This window comes from Magallana gigas, chromosome 2 (genome assembly GCF_963853765.1).
Source record: "Magallana gigas chromosome 2, xbMagGiga1.1, whole genome shotgun sequence".
NCBI classification, from domain to species: Eukaryota; Metazoa; Mollusca; class Bivalvia; order Ostreida; family Ostreidae; genus Magallana; species Magallana gigas.
Window position 1 is genome coordinate 55,435,292 of NC_088854.1, and position 22,751 is coordinate 55,458,042.

The 22,751-nt window shown below is 35.8% G+C and overlaps 1 protein-coding gene across 3 annotated transcripts in view; it reads left to right on the forward strand.

The window, feature by feature from the left end:
• The first annotated feature begins 672 nt into the window (after window positions 1-672).
• Window positions 673-22,751, forward strand: part of LOC105325027 (D(2) dopamine receptor A) — a 40,223-nt gene continuing 18,144 nt past the window's right edge. The window contains exons 1-2 of one of the 3 annotated variants that reach the window (XM_066077330.1): window positions 673-809; window positions 14,767-15,537. In XM_066077330.1, the coding sequence (XP_065933402.1) occupies window positions 14,980-15,537 (558 nt within the window). In that variant the 5' untranslated portion in view covers window positions 673-809; window positions 14,767-14,979. Of the gene's footprint in view, window positions 810-12,151; window positions 12,744-14,766; window positions 15,538-22,751 lie in introns of those variants that run through there. The other 2 variants (XM_034448260.2, XM_066077329.1) reach the window with 2 other exon arrangements.

The window sequence follows — 22,751 nt, forward strand, 5'->3', positions numbered from 1 at the left end:
ATTTTTCTAACCTTTCAGAACATAAACGGAATTATTGACATGTTTTGGCAGACCCAGAACAAACAACAAGGACCCCTCTAGTACATTTGAATTGTTGTTGAAGTTTTTCAAGATTTAGACCGTAATCAAGTTTCTGATTCAGCATAATAAAGCTGATGAATATAATCTTTTAAACCTCGGCAGACATCTGTATCTACAGACTTTGAAAATAAGATCTAACGAATCCTATATTAGCCGTAGACGAGCCTCTTTGTGACCGAGGGGTGACGTTATAGCATGTTTTGTGTGGTGCAGGAGAATTACAAAAATTTACGGTAAGCTGATAATGCTAATAAATGAAGGCTTATTGGTGTTTGTAACTGGCCTTGTATTTATCAACCTTATTAAGTAATATGGATGGAGGCTTTCATTAGGCAGTGGGCATCATTATCTAGGTTATTTCAAGCAGCCTTGAAGCTCCTGTATCGGCATGGATTCTGAGATAATTGGCAGTTAATGACCGTTGTGTCAGGGAGGCATTTCCAATGTTCACTTATCTCGAGCTCTTTCCTGTATGAGTTTTGTCTTTTACAGCATATATTGAGCTTTATTCCTGGTCGATTGTGACTTATTCTCCTCTACTGACAATAGAAAGTGATAACAAAACATTAATAACATGGGATGTTATGACCATTTCACCGTTAGGAAGTAAAATGGCCATGCCATGTTAATGCTGCAAGAAGCATAAAGTCGCATATGAACTACTACAAATTTCTATGACTTGGGTCGTGTTCAACCCAGCTCCGAAACAAAACCAGGAAGCAAATAAGGTAAGACTTGTAAACATAACAGTGATCTGAATATGTGTCTTATTCCAAAACGCCCTTGTCTATGCTTAGTAGCTGAAGGAGTAGGGTTAAGGGCAAACTGGTTGTAATATTTTACATATAAGCCAATTTGATATATCTTATACATGTGTATCAAGAAGCAGTTGTTATCTTGATTAAATGGCGATGAAATACTTGTACACTGGGTCGCTGGATTTATGTACATGTATTAATCCCTAACGCTTTCAGATTTTTCATCATGAGTTTACTTCAAAAGCTGAAAGTTTCTAACAATTTATGCTTGATTGAAATATTCGAAAACCCGCACTCAACAGTTACTAAACATGGTGCATGTGGGAAATATACTAACCGAATTAACGAGTTAAGAGTGGTCTCATTAGGCCCTAATGTTTACACTGAATGGCTTATTCAAATTTTTCTATTCGATACAAATTAAGATCACATATCCCGGCCTTCCCCAAAGCAGGCTTTCTCGGGATCATTAGATGCATGATAGGGATCTAAAGTATCATTCGCGCAATAGTACCCTATAGTTGTAATACAGTTATATTGTTAAAATGCCCTACAGTCGGGTGTTTGTTTTAAGAAAATGACTCTGCATAATAAAATATATCTGCCTACGGTTCCATTAGGTTGATATCATTAAATAACTACATTTTTACTTTGCTTTTAAAATGCCAACCCACGAGATGTTCTTGTTGATCAAGAGTTTAAATAAAAAGCGTGGATACTAGATATACATGTATAATTAGATATTTACCATATTTTCACAAAAAATGAAAGAGGAGGATGTTTATTTATAACGACATAACTAAGAGTCCTTTGAGGGCTACGCTATCAAAGAAAACAGCTAACCATTAGGACCACCAAAGATTGAACTTGGTGAGGAACCAAGCATGTATCACTTAAACTATTGGGCAGCATTCGCATTCTAGTGCTCCATTTTGATATCGTATACATGACATGAATACAGAATTCTTGATCAATTAGTGACGGAGAAAGCACAAGCAGAAATTTTAATACCGATTAATGCAGGATATAATTCATAGGGATACATTCTTTAAAAAACACGAGAGAAAAAAAAACCTTGGGACCAAAATTTGCAACCATTTAATTATTTGGGGTTTTTTAAGTAACGAGATCTAATTTCAAAAATGTAAATACATATAAAAAAGCTCAGATGTTCACATAGAGAAATCAATTGCTTCCTTAAAAAGGCATTAACAGATATCTTACACGTTAGCAAAATCATATTGAGAGTCCAGAGTGAACGAGTAGAAATATTAGCTCACCTGTTCTTTAAACTCTATAAATGTCGTGTTATTTCGTCATCATGAATTTTTCGTCAGAAACCCACTGCCAATCTCGCATACGCCTACCGACCGTGAGCCAACTTACTGAACTTTTCTCGTTGTAGTGATTACATGTTTTTGTTATCCTCAATTCACCAATGATATAGTGAAACTATTTTGTTTTTGACGATCATGTTATGAAAACATGCCGTTGTTGATGGATGCCCGTCAACGCATTAACACAATTGGCGAGATTTCCTTCACGGAAGTGCAAAGGAGCCAATCGGAAAAGAGCATGAATTATTCACGATAAAAGAAATCCTGCGACTGGTCCCATTGTTAATTAGCATCTGCAAGAGTTGAACGTCGGTTTCCGACGATGTTACATATGTATATATCGGAAGGGTCCCACAATCAAAAGACAGATCTATTACTGGTATACATGTATCTAGTTCAACCTTGACAAGATGAAGCCTCTGATTTTAAGAACGCATAGGAACTAGGTATCTTTTGATATATAGACAATATTGCAGTGGAATCGGTGACCATAATTACTAATAAATCTTCCTTCAGCAAATCATAAGATATGAAATCTGATGAATAAAACAGTTCATCATTAAGAGGCAGATGTCGGTGTGCTTTCCTTCACTTCAGAAAATAAACTATTTATTGTTTCTGAAGTGAAAGTCGCCATAATAAACTGAAACGTAAAGAAATTGGACTACGCTGTGTAAAAAAAGATCTGATTAATAATATAATTGATATTAAATATATGTACTTTTAAAAGTGTGTTTTATCAGTGTATATCTAAAATGAGGATCAAGAAAGCCTTTAATACGTTGTACTCGCGTGGTGAACAGATTGTTTTATTGCAGGAAATCATGCGCGCGAAACCACGAACAACGTGTGGTAAATTCCGGTGGGTTATAATTGATGAGAAATATTAACTTTATTAACATCTGTAGCATATAGTGCAATACTTCCCCGATAGAAATATAAGTACATGAATATTTGATTGGTGATACCTCATTCATAACTCAAACAGATTTTTACTACTCCTCAAATGCTCTTTTCTCTTCATCGCACTGTGTACCTGATGGCCAACTACAACCAGAGATTAAGCTAATTCATAGAATTATGTCCTGAATTTTTTTTTTTTGGGGGGGGGGGGGGTACATGTAAGCATTCACTTATTTGCTTAAGCCATATCTAAAGTTGAATAGCATATATATTAACAACGAGGAAAAATGTTTTTAAAAACCCATAACAAAAGTAATGTGTATTTTGGCATCAAGAGCAGTGTCTTCCTGACTTGATGCAATTAGTCCCCGCCCTCGATACATAAAAGTGTCAGCTATTTTCTATCTTATTGCAACAGAGAGAGAGAGAGAGAGAGAGAGAGAGAGAGAGAGAGATACTTTCTTCGCACTTCATATTAGATGAGAATGAAATTGAATAACAAATCATTTACATGTATTTTCTATATTTTTAAAATAAAAAATCATACAAATAATCAACTAATGTAGAACTAGTACTTAGTCTGAGCTCTTGTTTCGGCATTCAGTAGTCTTCATTCTTACATTGAAAAAAAGAAAGCCCTAGGCTATATTACATAACATACTACCACTGCTACTTAAACAGAATCGCGTCACCTAACAGTTTCCTAGGAGAGCAATTAGTTAGATGGTAGAACTAATTTTATTATGAAACAGACACAAAAAGTATTATACAACGAGTTTTAATCGAAATTTTCAAGAAGCACATTTTTTTAAAAAAGCGATCTTAGATAAAGGGGATAATTACACACTTGGCGTGTGTTATATCTCGCCTGAACTTTGTATAGGATTATACTGCTTAAAAAGTACATACTAAAATGAACATACAATTGTATCTCGCAAAAATGAAGAGTTGCGTTAAACATATAAAACTTTGTTCTCCATGACCGAATTAATAAAGGGGTTCTTTTCCTTTTCTTTTCTCGGAAGTGTCACGTGTAATGTGATTAACAAAAGGCTACATTGTATATAATGCTATTTTGGTATGACACTCCGTCCAAAAAGTGTTATTTATATATATGTCATAGAGTGCAGAGCGGATACGATGCCCGTGTGATAGAACAGTATCTTCAAAGCAAATACAATTGAATTTTGGTGGTGCATGTAATAATTCTTCTCGACCTAGTCCATCTTTTTCTTTTTTCTTTATTTAAAGATAAGACAGTTTTTAAAAATAAAAATTGACTTTTTAAATAAAAACTGTAGCTTGTCAACGCAGGTTTATGTTAATTATATATCATGTCCCAATAACCTTAAGATTAGGTGTCACCCCAATCCCTCTTACAATTCACTGATTATATCAACTTTGCTGTTGAAGAATTATGAAGATCTAATCCCTCCACACTTGTTTCAAACTTGCGTTATACAAATCTTTTCTCTTCATCCACACAATTATTTGTATATACGTGGGACAGCACTGGATGATATTTGTATATACGTGGGACAGCACTGGATGATATTTGTATATACGTGGGACAGCACTGGATGATATTTGTATATACGTGGGACAGCACTGGATGATATTTGTATATACGTGGGACAGCACTGGATGATATTTATATATACGTGGGACAGCACTGGATGATATTTATATATACGTGGGACAGCACTGGATGATATTTATATATACGTGGGACAACACTGGATGATATTTGTATATACGTGGGACAGCACTGGATGATATTTATATATACGTGGGACAGCACTGGATGATATTTATATATACGTGGGACAGCACTGGATGATATTTGTATATACGTGGGACAACACTGGATGATATTTATATATACGTGGGACAACACTGGATGATATTTATATATACGTGGGACAACACTGGATGATATTTGTATATACGTGGGACAGCACTGGATGATATTTATATATACGTGGGACAGCACTGGATGATATTTGTATATACGTGGGACAACACTGGATGATATTTGTATATACGTGGGACAGCACTGGATGATATTTGTATATACGTGGGACAGCACTGGATGATATTTATATATACGTGGGACAGCACTGGATGATATTTGTATATACGTGGGACAACACTGGATCAAAAACTACTGGTGAGTGCCTATTTAATTTACTATCGACTGACTGAAATACTAGTTTGACGGCATAGGTCTTCTACAACCTTGGACTGGGTATTTCATCCGAATTTTTTCAGACCGGGAGCTACAGACTTGCAGCTAACTTGTCACTTATGGAAAAAAATTAAAATAAAAGCATGAGCATGCCCAGTTTGTGGCACCCAGTTATTATCATATTTTTCTAACAATCTGACAATATAAAAAAGAAACGACACATCTACCATCATGTTAAAAATTCTGTTACGTCACAATAATGAACAAAAAATATAGCACTAATAATTCTGTTAATTAACAACAAAAGTGGCCCTCTATAAAAAATGTAGCAACGAAACTAGTTCTGCGGCAGATGCAATTGATAACACACATGTAACATATTTAAAACTGGATTCGGTTTTTAGCGTCAGTTCCGTATTTTTGTCGGTGTTGGTAAAATGTATATATTTTCATATCTGCTGTTAGAGCATTTCCTGTATTTAACTGTTTACAATGTTAAATTGTAAACCTCTAAAATAACCGCACGAGTAACTGAATGAAGACGATCATATACATGTAGCCTAAGTATCAAAGGTCAATCAAGTGGATGATATTGTTTACTGCAGTGGATTTGTTAGAAAAGCTCAGTACGGCATGTCAAAATTAAAATATCGTTTTTCAGGTACTAAGTTGATTTACGACAATTTTAAGAACAATCTGCTACCTTACGAACATCGAAATCGAATCGCCAAAAGGAAATATATGTCTCAAATTGACATATACCTGCCCGTAGTGAATAACATAGATATACATAAACACATGCAGGGAATTTCACCACATTTGAGCTCCACCTCCGCCACGGTCGGGGCTTCACCTTACAACCTCTGGATCCCACTCTCGTAACACTGAGCGGCTACCGCGCCAACCACTCGGCCATTTAGCTCATTGTCTTGCCAAGATGGTCGAGTGGTAAGCGCAGACACAGTCAAAGATCACCACATGTACAGTAGGAGTAATAATGACGAAAAAAGGCTAAAACTACAATACAATAGGTTGTTAAAGTTGGTTTCTGGAAGAGCAGACTTTGAAATTTTTTTAGTTTTTCTACATTAAAAGTATTCATGAGCTCGTTAAATTTTATAATATTTGGGTTTTTATAATATCTCTTGGGCAAAAACATTTTTCTATAGTTTACAAAATGTGTACATTCTAAAATATAATGAAATCCATCCCCAATACTATTTGAGTCACACATTGTACATTTTCTTAATTTTTTTTTTTTGAATATTATGCCTGTTTGTATGGGGAATCGATGATTACATGTTCGTTTTGTAAACTTGATCCGTAGATCTGTACTGGCACTGTACCAGTTATCGGCTAAAATTTAACGTTTTTTCTTTTCGTATTTCCTTTTTTCTTGATATTTTTGGATAAAACTTGAAATATGTTAAATGGTTATTTCCTTGTTTATCCATCGGTTAGATTACATCATTGTTAAGAACTCAAAACATATTGTTTTTGTGCTTTTTAACACGCCCCGAATTTGCCATGTTTTACAATTTACTGTATCAGTTATCGTCTTTGCGATAATAACATAGTAAAATCCATGTACATGTTGATTTGATACTCTGCATAATGTACTTTGAATTATGGCCCTTTTTGAGCCAGACTAAAGGCAGTAAGGGTTATAATACATTAACAAAACTCATAAGATTATTCGTTTGTTATCATACGGTAATACACAAAATCGTTGACTTTTCAAAACACAATATTGTGCAATCAGGCGTTCAGCTGCGTATGAATCTCTTAGAGTTTAATAAATTCCTTTTGTTTGTACATGTAATATGTATTGATATTATGTCAAATCAAAGAAGGTATATTAACGTATCACAAAGATGCCACAACCTAGTTTTAACTTATTACGCCACATCCCCCACTGCTGAAAGTGCAAAGATGTAAATCAGCGGTAAACGATGATCGTTCAAGCTCATGGTTAAATCATATTTAAGAAAGATTTAAAGCAAACTTACTTTTCTCTATTCGAAACAGACGACTAAATAGAAAAATCTCGGATAGTCGCGTGCTATAAACCCGAACCCTCAGTTTAGCCGATAACTGGTCTTAGCCAATAACTGGTACAGTACCAGTAGGTAAAAATCAACAAGTACTTTTCTAAATTGAGATTTGTTTTTAAAATTCTATAATTAATGCATTTTGGTGAGTTATCTACTATACTTCTCCAATAGTTCCGGAGGACGTGAGTTCAAGCCCGGCCGTAGCGGAGGTGAAGTTTCAATAAAGTGAACTCCCCTGTGCAAAATAGGTCCTTAATTATAATACATGTAACCTAAATAATTTAAAGTAAATTTGTTTTGGTAGCTTTTTAAATCGAGACCCATGATATCTCTCTCTCTCTCTCTCTCTCTCTCTCTCTCTCTCTCTCTCTCTCTCTCTCTCTCTCTCTAACATGTAACGTGCATCTTTCCCTAAACGTTTTTTCGAAACTTTCACTCTTTTATATTTGTTGATTCTTACAGAAATGACTCAATTGCTGAGCTGTTGAAACAATGAACAGATACGACATTAAACAATGACGTATATACCTGCAGGCATGTTCACGAAGCTATCTTAGGATTATGGTGCGTCCTAAGTACATCTTAGGATACGTCTTAGTCTTAAGTCTGTTTCTCAAAGCTCTCCTAAATTTAGGAAACGTTATAACTTTGTCCTAACTTTAAGACATCACCTACCTTGTCCTAAGACCATCCTAAAGCTATAAAATCACGTTTTTAGGGATATTGGGATGTTGTGAAGCCTTTTCTTAAGAGCGGTAGAATAAAGCAATATTTTCCACAGTTCCAGCATTTTCGACAAACATCAAATTCCTAATCCGGGAGGGGAGCGGGGGGGGGGGGGGGGTAGTCAATTATTCTATCATGTATGTTCATTTTAACAAAATGATGTGGAGGGGGACCCCGAACTCTCACCACTTCCCCGTTGCTACATGCCTGCCTTGGAGCATTTGGGTCCATTTGGGTCCATTTGGGTAAATCGACGCACCCGAGATCTCGCTACTAGGTATCACAACACTATTTTTTCGAAGGTTCACGTCAAAACATGGCTGAGTGAAAATAATTCCCGATTTCCCCTTCGTTTTTAGGAGTTTTCCGCCAGCGACAGGGACTGTACTTTTTTATGAGATAAAAAACAACATGTAAAATGCCTGATTTTCCCACCTTTGTAAAAATACGAGGTCACTTGAATTTTTGATGCCAGTTGTTTAGGCAGGGGTGTGAAAGGGCTCGGACATGATTTTCAAGCACATGTGTAACTTTGATGTAAACAAACTCTCGTGCCTTTGTGGATGGCTGTGTGTTTTTTGCTACTAAATTGGTTAGGAACAATTGTTTTAAAAGTTGTAAAGAGGAATTTACCCAGAAGTTTGTTTTAAACTTGCTACCCGTATCTAAAGTTGCGTAATTTTGGTAAGAATATATAGTAAAAATTAATAGTGTTGTGCAACCACTAGGTAAACATGGCTGTCATAAGGCGAGTTTTTTAAAACGATGACATTCCAAGGCGAAGGATGGCCGTTGTGAACCATTGAAAGGAAAACAAAGTTAGCAGAGTTAGGGTAAACTATATGTTTAATTAATAAATCCAATTTTTTAGGCGGTTGAATGCTTTTAAAGTCGGATATAATTCCCGAAGCGAGCGACACAAAAACGGCGGCGTAAATCGGAGGTTTTTACAACGCTTGGAACTGTAGCTCTCTGATTTGTCTATCCGAATTTTTTCAACCAGAGAGCTATAGATCTGCAGCTACGAGTACATGTGTTTCCTCATGTAACGTTTCAAATTCTATGAAAATCGCGTGTTTAGGTATCACATATACTTGAATGACAAGATTCTTAAATGTTAATTATGAAATGACACTACACACGTGTTGTTTACATAATCATCTGCTTGTAAGCCAATTCTGTCCTGATACATATTTTCTTCTTTTTTTTTTTAAAAGAACAGTTATTTGAATTTTTGGGGGCTTGTAATATTTTTAATTTTAATATTTTTTTTTTTGCGGGGGGGGGGGGGGGGTCATTTAATGAAAAAGTAACTAAATTGTTAGTGGTAGCTGATATATTTAGGTAAATGCAAAATTATTAAAATGCATACATTAAAATTACTGGTTTTAGGCCTTTTGTGTTAACTACCGAGACGTAAAATTTTCTCTGGCTAAATGTTTAATTATTCATCCCTACATTAGTCTCTCAAATTCGATCTGAATGAATAATTGTGAAAAATAAGAATGGTTGTAGAAGGTTAGGATATCCTAACTTAAGATGTTCATAAGTAACCGTCGAGCTACATTTTAAGACGTGTCCTAAGTTGATCTTAGGATGTTCCTAACTTTTTTCCTAAGTCATATCTTAGGAACACACTTTGGTCAATTCTTAGGAAAGTTTCGTGAACATGCCTGCTGTAATTTACTTTAATAACATTAAATTTAGAAGGAAAAAAATTGCTTCTTCAGATACCTGTAGAGTGTGTAATTGTATTGCCCTATGGTCAAATCAGAGGATCACATAAAGAACGTATACTAATATAAATTCTTGTTCGTCCGACCCCAAGCGCTCGCATTATAATAAAACTGCACAAATACTGTCATTATTAATTTCCCGCATCAAGTAAATTCTGCGCTGTTTTCTGTTCTATTCCACTTTATATTTCATATTTTAAATAGTTATAGTTTATAAATCAGAAACAAGTAGAAAAAATATTACCGTCTGCACAAATTAATTTATTTTTCTACATTTGCTTCTATTGGCGTAAAATAAAAAAAAATCATATTATTTAATCGCTCGCCCGCTCGTACTTTATTCATTGGATATTCGACGAACAAGAAATTATTTTGATGTGGCCTTATTCATAGAATAACGGTTGAAAAGTGTTCATTTTACAAGTAAAAAGGACAATCATTTCAAAGGACGAAATCTGCTTCTTTAGTGCTGGGGATCACTGAGTTTGCAGAATTTTCCGAGAATACAGAAAACAAAATGTGGCATTTGATATGAATATATGTATATGTTTTGCTGTTAACCAATATCTTCTCTGACCAAAATGTGACGTATATTCATATAAAAAGAAGTTATCTCGAATCTTATAGAACCGCAGATTCAGATAACGAAACTATTAACTGGAGTAGCCATCAGACAGTTAATATTTATGTATAGAATACATCCATTATTTCAATGTCTTTGTAGGAAAATGCATCTCTGGACGTGACAAATGTATGTAATTCTTCTTCACAAACCAAACTCACACATTCCTCATAAAAAAGATAAAAAATGAAGCAGAAAAAAGAACAACAAAATGATGACGTTTAGTGCGGAATATGTGGACCTACTGTATAGGGACAATTATCGCCATGTTTTGTTGTTAGATTCCGGAGATTTGATGGTGATGAGGCAGTGTGTGTGATATCTTACAATCTGAATACATGTATACTCTCTCGTTCAAATGCACTTAAAGTTGTCAGTTAACACCTCGATTTGATTGCAATTTTTTAATAGTCAAAATATTTATCATTCAACGAACTGAAAATAGATAAAATTTACAGATTCACTTCATTTTTAAGTAGAAAAGAAAGCTGCAAAGCTCAGAAGATCTAAGGTAAACTTTCGGTTTTTCCCCCCTTATCTGTATCTAATTAAACTATCTTGAATGAATATGGTTTAAGTAAATGGCATGCAGGACTAGAAAAACAACTTTTTTACAATTTTAATGGAACGTTCTATCTCGTAGTCATCATCGCCATAGAGAATGCATGATATTTCATGATTCTAATTAATTTATACTGTCTCTTGTACAATTAATTCTAAGTGCATCGATTTGAGAAAGACGATTGAACGTTTTATAGTTTCTAACGCTGGAATCTTCTTAAATCTGTTAATAATTCCACACTTCCCGACTTTGAGCCACCGTGAATTTATTGCGTGTAAACACTTTAGTCTTGAAGTCTCTTCGAAATTCTATAATTAAAATGTAAAGCTATTACCGCTAACGATCATAATTTCGAATCAACTACTTTTTCTTTCAAATAAATCAATGTAAAATGTGCTTAATGATTCGGTATGTTAATGGTAACAATTAAGAAATCTATACCAAAACATCTAGTTCTAAACACACAGTTTGATACGCGATTCCATACACAGATCAGCGCTCTACAGCTAGAGTACGTCAATATGTTAGTTTAAAAATGACGTCATTGCAATAAAACAGATTTCATTACTAATTCCAAAATGTAATAAAGGTTTTTCTTCTCTACAAAACATAAATTCCCTTTTAGAAACATCGACTGTTAAACTTTATTTCCTTCGTCGACGTTTTTGTTCTGTTTTCGTCGAATAACATAGTATATACGCGTTTGTTTTGATGACCCTTACAAAACCCTCTGAGTGATGCAGAAATGTTAAACCCCAAGTGACAAAGTTTTAAAAGCTTGTTGCAATTTGATAGACGCTGCATATCCACTGCCAGCCTCCCAGCAATACGCCGAGTCGTGTGCGTCTAGTAGAAAATACGAAATGGATCTTCTTACTGTTAATCTTTTGGACTTTAATTTCTGTTGCTGCATTTTAATTTCGGTCGGTGAAATATTGTTTTTAAAAACACTCATATCGCAAAGGGTCTTTGAATGAAAACTCAACATGCTGAAATGAACAAGCTAACTGGTGAGCGAACCGATAGCAGGGTTCTGATAGGGATAATTAGGGCCAATTAAACAGCTGTCCTGGATTTTGATCGAATTATCAAAAGCGCCCTAATCTAACATCAACCGAATTATCTTTGATTAAAAATATTCACGCCATAAGTGTCTGTAGAACTATTTGCAGAATTCAGACCTCGGTGGTACACTTTATTTATCGCGATACACTACAAAGATAGCAGAAATGATATTACATAAGTGAACAAGAAAAATCTATACTTTGATATTTTTTTTGATTCCAAGTAAGAAAACAGAATCGGCCAATAACTTGACAGAAGTTCAATGCGCAAGTGCGGACAAGAGAGGAGAGAGTATCAGAGAAACTATGAGTTTGAGTATCCCTGGTGCTAGGAGCCACTATACAGTACTGCTTATATAAAGGAGTCTCCCAACTATACAAGCAATTGATTGCAATATCGACCCTAATGTAAAAATTTCCTCAGGACCTAAACGGGGTATTAAGACAGATCCCAATCCGAAACTCATCACGATCGGGTCCGGATTACTCTTCTCAAATACAGAAACAAAATAATTTCCAGAGGGAACTTGAGTGAAAAGGTATTACACTTCTGTACGTGATCAAACTGCAAAATCGCAACACCTCTTGGATATATGTATTGGTATAGAAAACTTTGATACGTTGTTCTCTTGTAAGTTGTACGACGGAATCAATATTTGCATTTGAAGAGTTTGTTTCTGGGAGTTACTTTGGACAGTTTTCTTTGCTTGGGGTGAGTAAACATTCCGCGTTTTATTTTTGACGAAAACACACACCACCTCTGAAGGTATTCGAGATGAAATATTTTATTTTTAAAGTTGAACCGTTTCTTTCCCTGAAACAGCGACTTAATTAACGTCAGACCAAATAAACAATGCCACAAATTGGCTGCAAAAGCAAATTAAGTTTAGCAAATTAGCTAAATAAGATTTTTGAAATTAACTGTACCATAGTGAAGTTCTGTGGTGATTTTTTTTATCTCTCCAGTGCCGGAAATTGTCAGTTGTGACAAAATTTGAAAACTATGGCTCGAGTTCAATAACTAATTACAAGGGACAGTGAATACCCCAGCGACAGCCCCATAAAAATCTTCCCTCGTGCTGCTACCCGCACAGACAGTCCTTTATCCCGTCTCTAGTGCTTACATAGGATTATGTTTTCTGTTTAAAATTGCGGCTCGTTTTAATTATATTAGCATCGATTAACGATTTTCACACCCAAGCTAACAGCAAGTGGCAGATACTCTTTGAACAAGGCAGAAAAAAGTGTTTATCGTGCTATCGCTTGTTGTGGGCTCAATAGACTGGTGGTCGAATCAGGATAGGATTCACACAAGCATGCAAACAGGCAAACAATGGCATCCAAATCAAAAGAGTGTTCAAAGGAAATATGTTTTCCCCTTTTTAAAATTCTGTTAAATAAAATGTTATTAATTTGATAGTTTACCTTCTTTTTGTCCCTCGTTTAACTTTATACATTTTTCTCAAAAAGTCACGGTCCTGACACTTTGGAAACGACATTTTACATATTTATATTCTGTCAATTTGATAAACCTTTGATAAACCTGTTAATGTAAGCTCTAGGGAACCAGACAAGGAAGTTTGGAGTTCAGTCTGTTACTATTCTAACCAATAATCGTAATGATGGTCGGTGATTGATCGTGCCGTGATCGTGAGGGGTCGGGCCACATTGATAATCCGGATAAATGTGTTTTGATACCAAGACGTATGAATGAAACCCGAATAAGTAAACAATAATCTTAATTCCCTTATGAATCAAAGTCTCTAAACGCATCAAACAAACTTGTCAAGTTCGGACAATAAAGGACATGTAGATTTATCTTCCTAAGTTCAAACTCGCAACCACTGGCCGATGTGAGTGATTGTTCCGCATTTACTAATGCTCCAAAGTAGATTTATGGCCAGAGACAAGACATTGGGTTTAGTCCAATATCTTCAAAAAATCAATGTGGATAGGCATTACGACGAGCTAGGTCCAATGTCATCAGTCTGTATCCCAAGAGAAATAAAACACCGGGGCACTACTGGAATCCCACGATAAGTGCTAGACCTGTTATTAGGCCGCCATAGATTGGTTGGGTCTTAGTCAATTGTTACATTATTATCGTCTGGGGATTTTTTTCGTTGTCTTTTATTAGCAGTGATCATTCAGTGTACAGCTAGTAAAGAGATGGGACTTTATGTTCCGTTACTTTTACTACGGCATTCCCCGGACGGTTTCGCTGAGAGACTAGCGTGCCCACTGGTTGTCAAAATCACAGTCCGCACCTTCGGTGACCATCGCCGATAAATTAAGGACTTCTACAGCAAAGCAGGGCTGGGAAATGAAGCACCATTTTGTTGGCACCAAAAGCAATTCATATCTTTCTTTACGAACTATGTCGGCTTTGCACGCTCAAGGACCGCGATCAAATAATACAATTATGAGATGAAAGATTAATAAAATACACTGATTGCATGTTGTTTACTGAACTTTACCAGTTGCATTACATAATATGCTACAAATTAAAAAGTGGTCCATTTCACGAAAAGGTTACATTATCATCCTTAAAATAATTAACAAATATTTTGACGTCTCTGTTTTCTCCATTAAATCTAAATTTAAATGTATCAACTTTTTAAAAATATCCTTGCGATGACACAGTAGCACATATTCAAGGTCATTTAGATATGCATGGATTTATTATGCAAATTTTTTTTGATCTGGGTTAAAACTTATTTGAATTTTGATTGAAGGTTTGAAGCAGAGTGCTGTGATGAAAAAGGCCGGTGGATGAGAAGAAGCCCCCAAATGGCACACGGCCCGATCGATGGAGTACTGCACGATCCATAAGTTTACTACTATGCGTATATTATCATATGCCAGATTTGAACAGGTTGAATAACTAAAACTACAGAATGTGGACACAGTGGTAAAAACCGTCCGAGTGCGAAATTTTAATTCTTGAAATGGGTTCTTCTAGCTTGCATACAAGTGGGAAAGGGACATTTATAGGCAAGGTTCCGCCTAGTGACATGGGCAAGGACCAGACGACTTCCAAATTATGGAAGGTAGTGACAGAAGCGAGCACAGGACTGAAGCGGGCAAATTTGAGAGCGCCATACACAGAAAGCGAGACCGGAAATGACAAAGAAGAGACAACTAACCAGTCCATGCCAGACTATTTGATCGAATTAATATGTTCGGGTTTAAATGAAACAAATTCGGAATACGTAAGCGTATGTGTGAATAACAGTGCCAATGTGTCGTCAACAATGTCCAATGTGAACGAGAGTTTCCCATACGACAACAGTACTTCCGGTCCGGACTTTGAGGGGGAGTACCGTTACTGGATCCTCGCTCTGATTCTGTTTCCTCTGTTGACTGTGTTCGGCAATGTGCTCGTGGTGATGAGTGTTTACCGAGAGCGAAGCTTGAGGACCGTCACCAACTACTTCATCTGCTCTCTGGCTGTCGCTGATATCATGGTTGCTGTGATGGTGATGCCGCTGGCCATATATCTAGAGGTGAGTTCAAACATCGGTCCTCAAGATTAATCTAATGTGCAGTGAAAACCAACTCACATTAGTTTTTCAAGAAAAAAAACCTTAGTCGTGTTAACTCATTTATTTTAAATTATTTTTATCAGCATAAGAGATTAACCAAGAAGCGATGTTATCGGCCTGTTCTACTCTTCTGCTATTTACTCACCCATTATGGTCTCAAACGACTAGATGTGTTAACGTTATAAGTGCAATATACATCGAAGCATCTGTTCATAAATTAATTGCACACTTCTGATATAGTAAAGATATGAATATTCACCCATTAAGAATAAATCACAAAGAGTCAAGAAAAATGGACATCAAAGGGACAAAAAAGAGGGCGTGTCAATATAATAGATACGGAATCGAACATCAAAACAAAAATGGAGTATTTAATCTTGATTTCGATAATGAACAACATTCAGTGAGATTTACGGCCGTTTAATTCGTTGTTCTGTACCCTTTGATAATGGACATTACACGAGAGAAATCTCTGACAAGAGCGGGCCATGATATAGCTCTGTAACGATGGTTTATCGTCAGCCCGATGTTCCAACTCCCACTTTAACTAGATCCGAGATTTTGCTAACCTTGTAATCAATTACTTATCCCAGAAGTTCTACTGTGAGGAGGAGAGAATGTTCTCAGAGTCTGATAAAAATCAAGCCATTATGTTCTGGAAGCATAATAAGGCTATTTATAGTCATCATTAAGACAGATGAAACAAACGATAGAACCAAAAGATTGTCATTAAGGCATAGTTGAAATAAAAAACTTGTTTAAATTTCACACAGGTGTTAAAATGTTGGAAATGGCAAGGTCCCGCGCTACATTAGAAAACTGAACAAGCTTTATCGACAGCAGCCTTTAGGTTCCCAGTGATGAAACTCTGAGGTTACAGGGTATCTCACGCATTGTGAGGACCCCTGAGGCGCAACTAGTCCTTTTTTACATCATCATAGACACATAAATCAAATTTCTCAGCAAAAGTATGGAGAGAATTGGCCCTATGTGAGACTTTTTGTTCTCTCCCCGTACGCTTACGACGTCAGAGATTTGATTTATAATAAATCATCTGTTTGCTTGTGTCACGAAAATCAAGACACCTGGGAAGAAGTTCATGAAAATAAAAACAAACCGTGATAATAATCTAACAATTCTACAGTGTGCTAAAAGCAGGCCGACTCTGGGCTTTGTAAACTCGGTAAATATGGACATTATGGTGTAATTCGAGTTTAGAAGGTTTCAGATGTATCTCATCCAAGAAAGTTCATTTGAGATTTTGACTTTAATTAATCACACACTCGTTCACAAATTGATACCCAGGTTGATTTAATCGAACGATTATCTCAAGTTAAATATGTTTTAACCTACTAAATATTTGTTATACTTGTTACCATTTAAAAAAAATAGTTCTAGCCTATATGAATATGCACGTAACTTGCGTGTAGAGAACTACATATTGGTGGTATGGTCCCCTTTAATGGAAACAGCTGGGCCTTACCACGACGTGTTGTACGAGTAAGTACAGCATGATTATCCCTACTGATTGACACTTTATGTGGTAGGCAGTGAGCACGAATGTCAATATATTGATGAAATCCATATAATTTTGGCTCCGAAATGATTTCTGAAAAGCCAATTCTGTTCATTTTGTTGGAATGCTTGTCTAAATGTTTCTACTATATTCTGGAATCTTGGCATTTCTGTTGTTGTTAAACCAGCATAAAACCCCCGTGGCAAAAAGCTGGGTCTCCTTTCTTTAACTCTCTAGAGACGTTGCAAGGGTTTGTTGAGTTTTATCAGAACTTAAATGGAATGTTCAATGTCGAAGAACCGAGGGCTTTAGAATTGTTAATTGAACTTATTTGGCCGTAACTGATTAATATATTGAACACTTAATTGAGTCTCTCCACTCATAATAAACCAAAGCCACCTCTAGTCTAACGTTCAAAGAAAAATGAGAGTTATTTGTGGCGGATCGCGAGGCTGACCAGCCAAGAATTCTAGTCTGGTGCTTATTCTCTCTCATCACTCATCGCACTGCATTCCAAGCAGACCCCGCGAGGAAACGAGGCAAAATATTTATTCTGGCAATGTTCGAGGGAAAAAACTTTTGATTTTAATACTTTTGAAGTTTTGTATCCCCTAAAAATATTGAATTTGTTTTTCAAGAGATTATTTCGTATGTTTTTAAGAAACTTTAATTTTTTAAATACCAAATTTCGGAAGAAAATAACTACAATCATTGTGGAATCCACAGAGCGCAGGTATTTTTAGACGGGCACGTTTGAATTTGTCAAGGTATTTTTATTTCCTTTTGAACATAAAACCTTCAATAATAATAAATAATGAAATGTTAAGTACATGTTTGAAGCTGTTTGCGTTTCTTTGATGTTAAGAACTTTTGTTTTTCCAATATGCACGATCACTTCGATTTCAACGCAGTACCTTATTAAATAAAATGTTGGAAAGTTAAACAAAGTATAGGAGATCAGCCATTGATTGCAAGCACGACAGTGAAATTTACCTCGTCCCGTAGCCTGGCGATCAATTTCACTCGGTTTCTGTGACACGTTGGGTGAATTGGCTTGCAATAGACATTAAGCTGTAAAATCGACCTCTTTTACAATCGAAAACAGTGTAACGAAATTCGACACCAACAGCCACACTTGACTTGTAAACAGATGTCTGTTGATCTCTCTCTCTCTCTCTCTCTCTCTCTCTCTCTCTCTCTCTCTCTCTCTCTCTCTCTCTCTCTCTCTCTCTCTCTCTCTCTCTCTCCAATTTCAATTCAATTCTTTTATAAGCTAAAATCAGATAATTGGTATATGATATACATATATGAGGTACAGATATGAACTACTCTGTAAATATATACAAATAAATAGATCACAATATAGGTCTATCATAAAAGAATTGTAAAAAGTACAGTAGGTTGAAAAGGTTTTAGGAATACATCCTAAAAGTTATACTATTTAATTTATGGGTGCATGTCTTTCGATTCTCTCTCTTCAATTGTGGCGGAATTCAGTGGCTTCTATGTAAATAGCCACGACAAGAGAGTGTAGGTCCCTTACACGTCGCCAGTAATACAAAGCCATTGGTATCATATCATTCTATGGTTAATTTCATCGATTTTCCTAAGCATTCTGATTGATTATCGGCAAGGGTTAGTTTAATATATGCATACAGCTTTTGAAAAAAAGAAAGAAATATTTTTGTTTTGTCATGAATTCTAATTGATCATCAAAGAAAGTTTTCATTTTGTACGATTAGTTTTCGTGTCAATAGTGAACTTTTGCTCATTCTTGTTCAATTTATATTCATGTATGACTTACTGGTTGCCGGCTGTGGAATTAACTTGTCAGTAATTGATGCGATGTTGTAATTTTTAAGTAACTTTCACTTGATTAACTGTAAGAATAAAATTTTCATTTAGCTTAATATGAACTTCATTGATAAAAATTATAAATATAAATACAATTGATGATTTACATCATGAACACATAAACGCTACACGAATAATATGTCATTTTCTATTGCCTCGTGAAGTGCAATTCTTAAAACAAAATTAATTTCCTGTGTAACTATGTGAGGAAGAAAATAATATTATTAATAAGTTTCACCTGAATAAAAAACCCTCAAAATAGTTATTTATCATGTAACGTATTCACTTTTTTGTATGTATTTTGAAACAGACTAGGTGTATTTTTATATTGTATATCAAAACGCGCACTGACTGGAATCTTGTTTAAGTTCGGTTGGTAACACCGGTGAATTGATTTGACATTAATCTAATCGCAGTCCTTTACCTGCCGCCTTAAAAGATTTCTTCTTGTCAACACGTGCTCAATGGTCGGGGCAACCACTGAGTGCAAGGGACTTGGAGTAATCCCCGCTGAAGCTACCCATAGCCGAATGACAAGTTGTGTACATATCATGTAATCCACCAAAACAAACAATTCAGATGCTGACAGATTTCTTCACGTGCAGCTTGTTATAGGTGTAAAGCACAGTTCATCTTTCACTGCCAACTTCAGTTTCCTTTAACATGTGTCACAGGAAATGATAATGATAACTGATCGAGATAGTCGTAGTTTGGGGGCAAGAAGTTTGTTTTCGTGTAAAGATTGTGTTACGATTAGATTAGTTGTGGTGGAATGATTGTCAGCTGTAGGCCCGGTAACTCAATCTATAGGGGAGCGACATATTAAACATCAAAATCATTATACTCATCTTTCATTTTATCGGGTTTTTTTCTTTCCATCTTTTTTAAATAAAAAAATCTGATAATTAGATATTCTATCTCTGAACTGATCAGAAACATTCTCTGACAATTAAATAATGTATGATAACTGTACAGTGATCAAGGAGAAACGAAATAATTTGTTTTAAATATATATTTCTTCTTATCGATGGTTTATCGGGTTCTTTTAATTCACACTTCCATGGGTAGTAATTATGACTTTTTTTTTAAGCTGGTGTGGGAGGATAGTTCAGCAGTTTGATGAATGTTTGATTACTGAACGAAACGTCGCCCACCAAAACAATCAGATAGTTATTAAAATAATTGCGGAACAAGAGTAGAAATCTCGGCGTCACAACATGTCTGATTGAAGTTTTCCTGCAAACAAATTATTTCTACAACTCATCAAAACAATATTTTCTCAGTAGATTTTTTTAACAGTGAGACTCTTTAATCAGGAGTAAAACGTCATTAATTTGAAAACTCTCTCTCTCTCTCTCTCTCTCTCTCTCTCTCTCTCTCTCTCTCTCTGTTTTGTCACTGTCCAATACAATGAAGCCACAGAACTTTGGCTCTACGGGAATTACATGTTGACAGACCGTAGATCTATAGTTCCATCTACAGGTTTTAAAGGAAGGGACCGAACCCCTCAGGATTTTTTAATATAAAATTTTTCACATAACGTAATCCTAAATTAAGTTAAGAACCCATAACCGTGCGCAATTTTTTGTTCATAGAAACAGCTTTTTGTGTGAATGGAACTGTAGCTCTACGGGTATATCAACCCGAATTTTTCGTACAGCTAAAGTTCTGCAGCTCAATACAAGGTTGTTTTGATTTGTGGCTTACGAAGCTAACGAGCATTGATGATCCAACCTGTTGTCTCTGTGTATGACTAGACATCCGGAACCGCGCTTATTCACAGACCCTCTGTTGGCTTTCCTCTTCAATGTACTGTGGTTTTACGATTTGATTTTGTTTAACATTAGTGTTAAGTCCATGTGAATGGGTTTATAGCATGTTTACTGATAAATTCAACTCACTGCAGATAAAGCTGAAACACGTTGAACACAGCAACACTGAAGCTGCTCAGATGTTGTCACTTCTGGTTCAAAAAATATTGCAATAGACAAATCCCCACTCCATTACCGCAACAAATTAGTTTGTAATTATTAAACTTAAGTATGAAGAAGGTTTTTCCCATTTCATCCAGGTTTTTTCCCCAAAGGTTTTTTTTAATAAATTTTCTATATTGACTTTATTTTTTAAAAAAGGTAGACGAAGAGAGAACTTGAGCATATGGTTAGCAATAAGCTCTAAGAGTCGACCGTTTATCTTCTTTCTATTTAGGAGTTTGCGGATACAACCGGGTCGTAATGACATTGTCACTTGTAAGCCCCTACTAGTCCGGGCCGGATATTACTAAATGCGCACAATTGTCAGCTCACTGTCAGGACGAAAATAAAGGACGACAAAGAGACTGTCAAAAACAGACATCGAATGTACATCGGAGTCGCTTTTAGATAATGAGCTGAAGACAAGCTATTAACTAGTGCTCTTCACTGGTATTGATAAGCCCACTGAAATACTGAAATAAGACAGACCCACTCCTTGGTTCTGTTTGACATACATCTTGGAGTGACAATGTCCTAAATAGTATATCCCCTCATTACTTTACGATGAATATTTTCATTCACTCTATCATACACCTATATGGGAACGACCCAGGTCCGACCATAATCGGCGACAGTTGATTTCAACCAGTTAATAGAAGGACCAAGAAAAGAGAGATGGGCATTTCCTCAGAAGTGGTAATTCAGGTGGAATTCCGAATCAATAATTGGTGTCATTGGTGCCCATTGGATCATGCAACAGGTTCGTCTGCAGATACAAAGCAAGCAATGTTTAACAATTCTGACCTAAATGGCTTAGGTACTTTGATTGTTTTATGGTGTTGTCAAATTGTATTTGTTGAAATTGCCGACTAACCTTTGCATAAAGATTTTTATCTAGAAGATGTTCCAACACTATATGCCCAAAAGGTTTTACATGATATCTTAAATGGATCTGGTATTGAAGCAACATAAACAAAAGTGCTTTCGGTTTATGGAGTTCTGATGGCTTAATCGAGATCGAACTGTTAGATTAATTTGTTAAAATTAATAGATATTCGCAATTATTAATGATAAAGCAGACCGCTAATGCAATGGCGGCAATCATAGGCTTTATATAACAGTAGGTCATCTAATGCGTAGTTCGCAGCCCTAGAATTTAATTAGTAGCCCTTTAGATTTTAATATGATTAATCTGGAAATCAATATATTGTCACCTGTAAGGTGTTGCATCAGCCCCTGGTCACTCTAAGTTCGGATGACCTCCATTCATTCGCCGTACAGCCGGAACCAACAGGACCCGTTCTCAAAGCACGGGAATGGAGGCTGTGTGTAGGTATCAGCGATTGTTCCTCTGAATATTTCATGAGGTGACCTTGATAATTCTCCTCATGTCGTAAGATGGTATCATTTGCTGATGTCTATTCATGAAGTTCGGCAAAATGTACAACTCGAAAAGAAAAAAGTGCTTTGTGAAAAAAAATATTGTTTAAAATTTTGCTGTTCTCGTTAATTCATCAACTGTGAAAAAATATATTTCAAAACTTTGCCGTTTTTGCCAATCCAACAATTTTATTAGAAATCGACATTAGATAAAAAAAAATGAATAATTGTCAAGTTTATTGGGACTGGAATGAAGATCTTCAATGTGATGTCCGGCTTTTTGCCCTCTGTGAAACTACATTTTGATTAATGTTAAACGATACATTGAATTCTGAATGCGGTATCTCTGGTTTGGTGTCCAGCGTTTAGTAATAAATTCCATTTGTTTGTTTACTGTACGCAGAAACCCTCTACCAAAACTGATTGAACAGACTTTGTACTAGCACGATTGC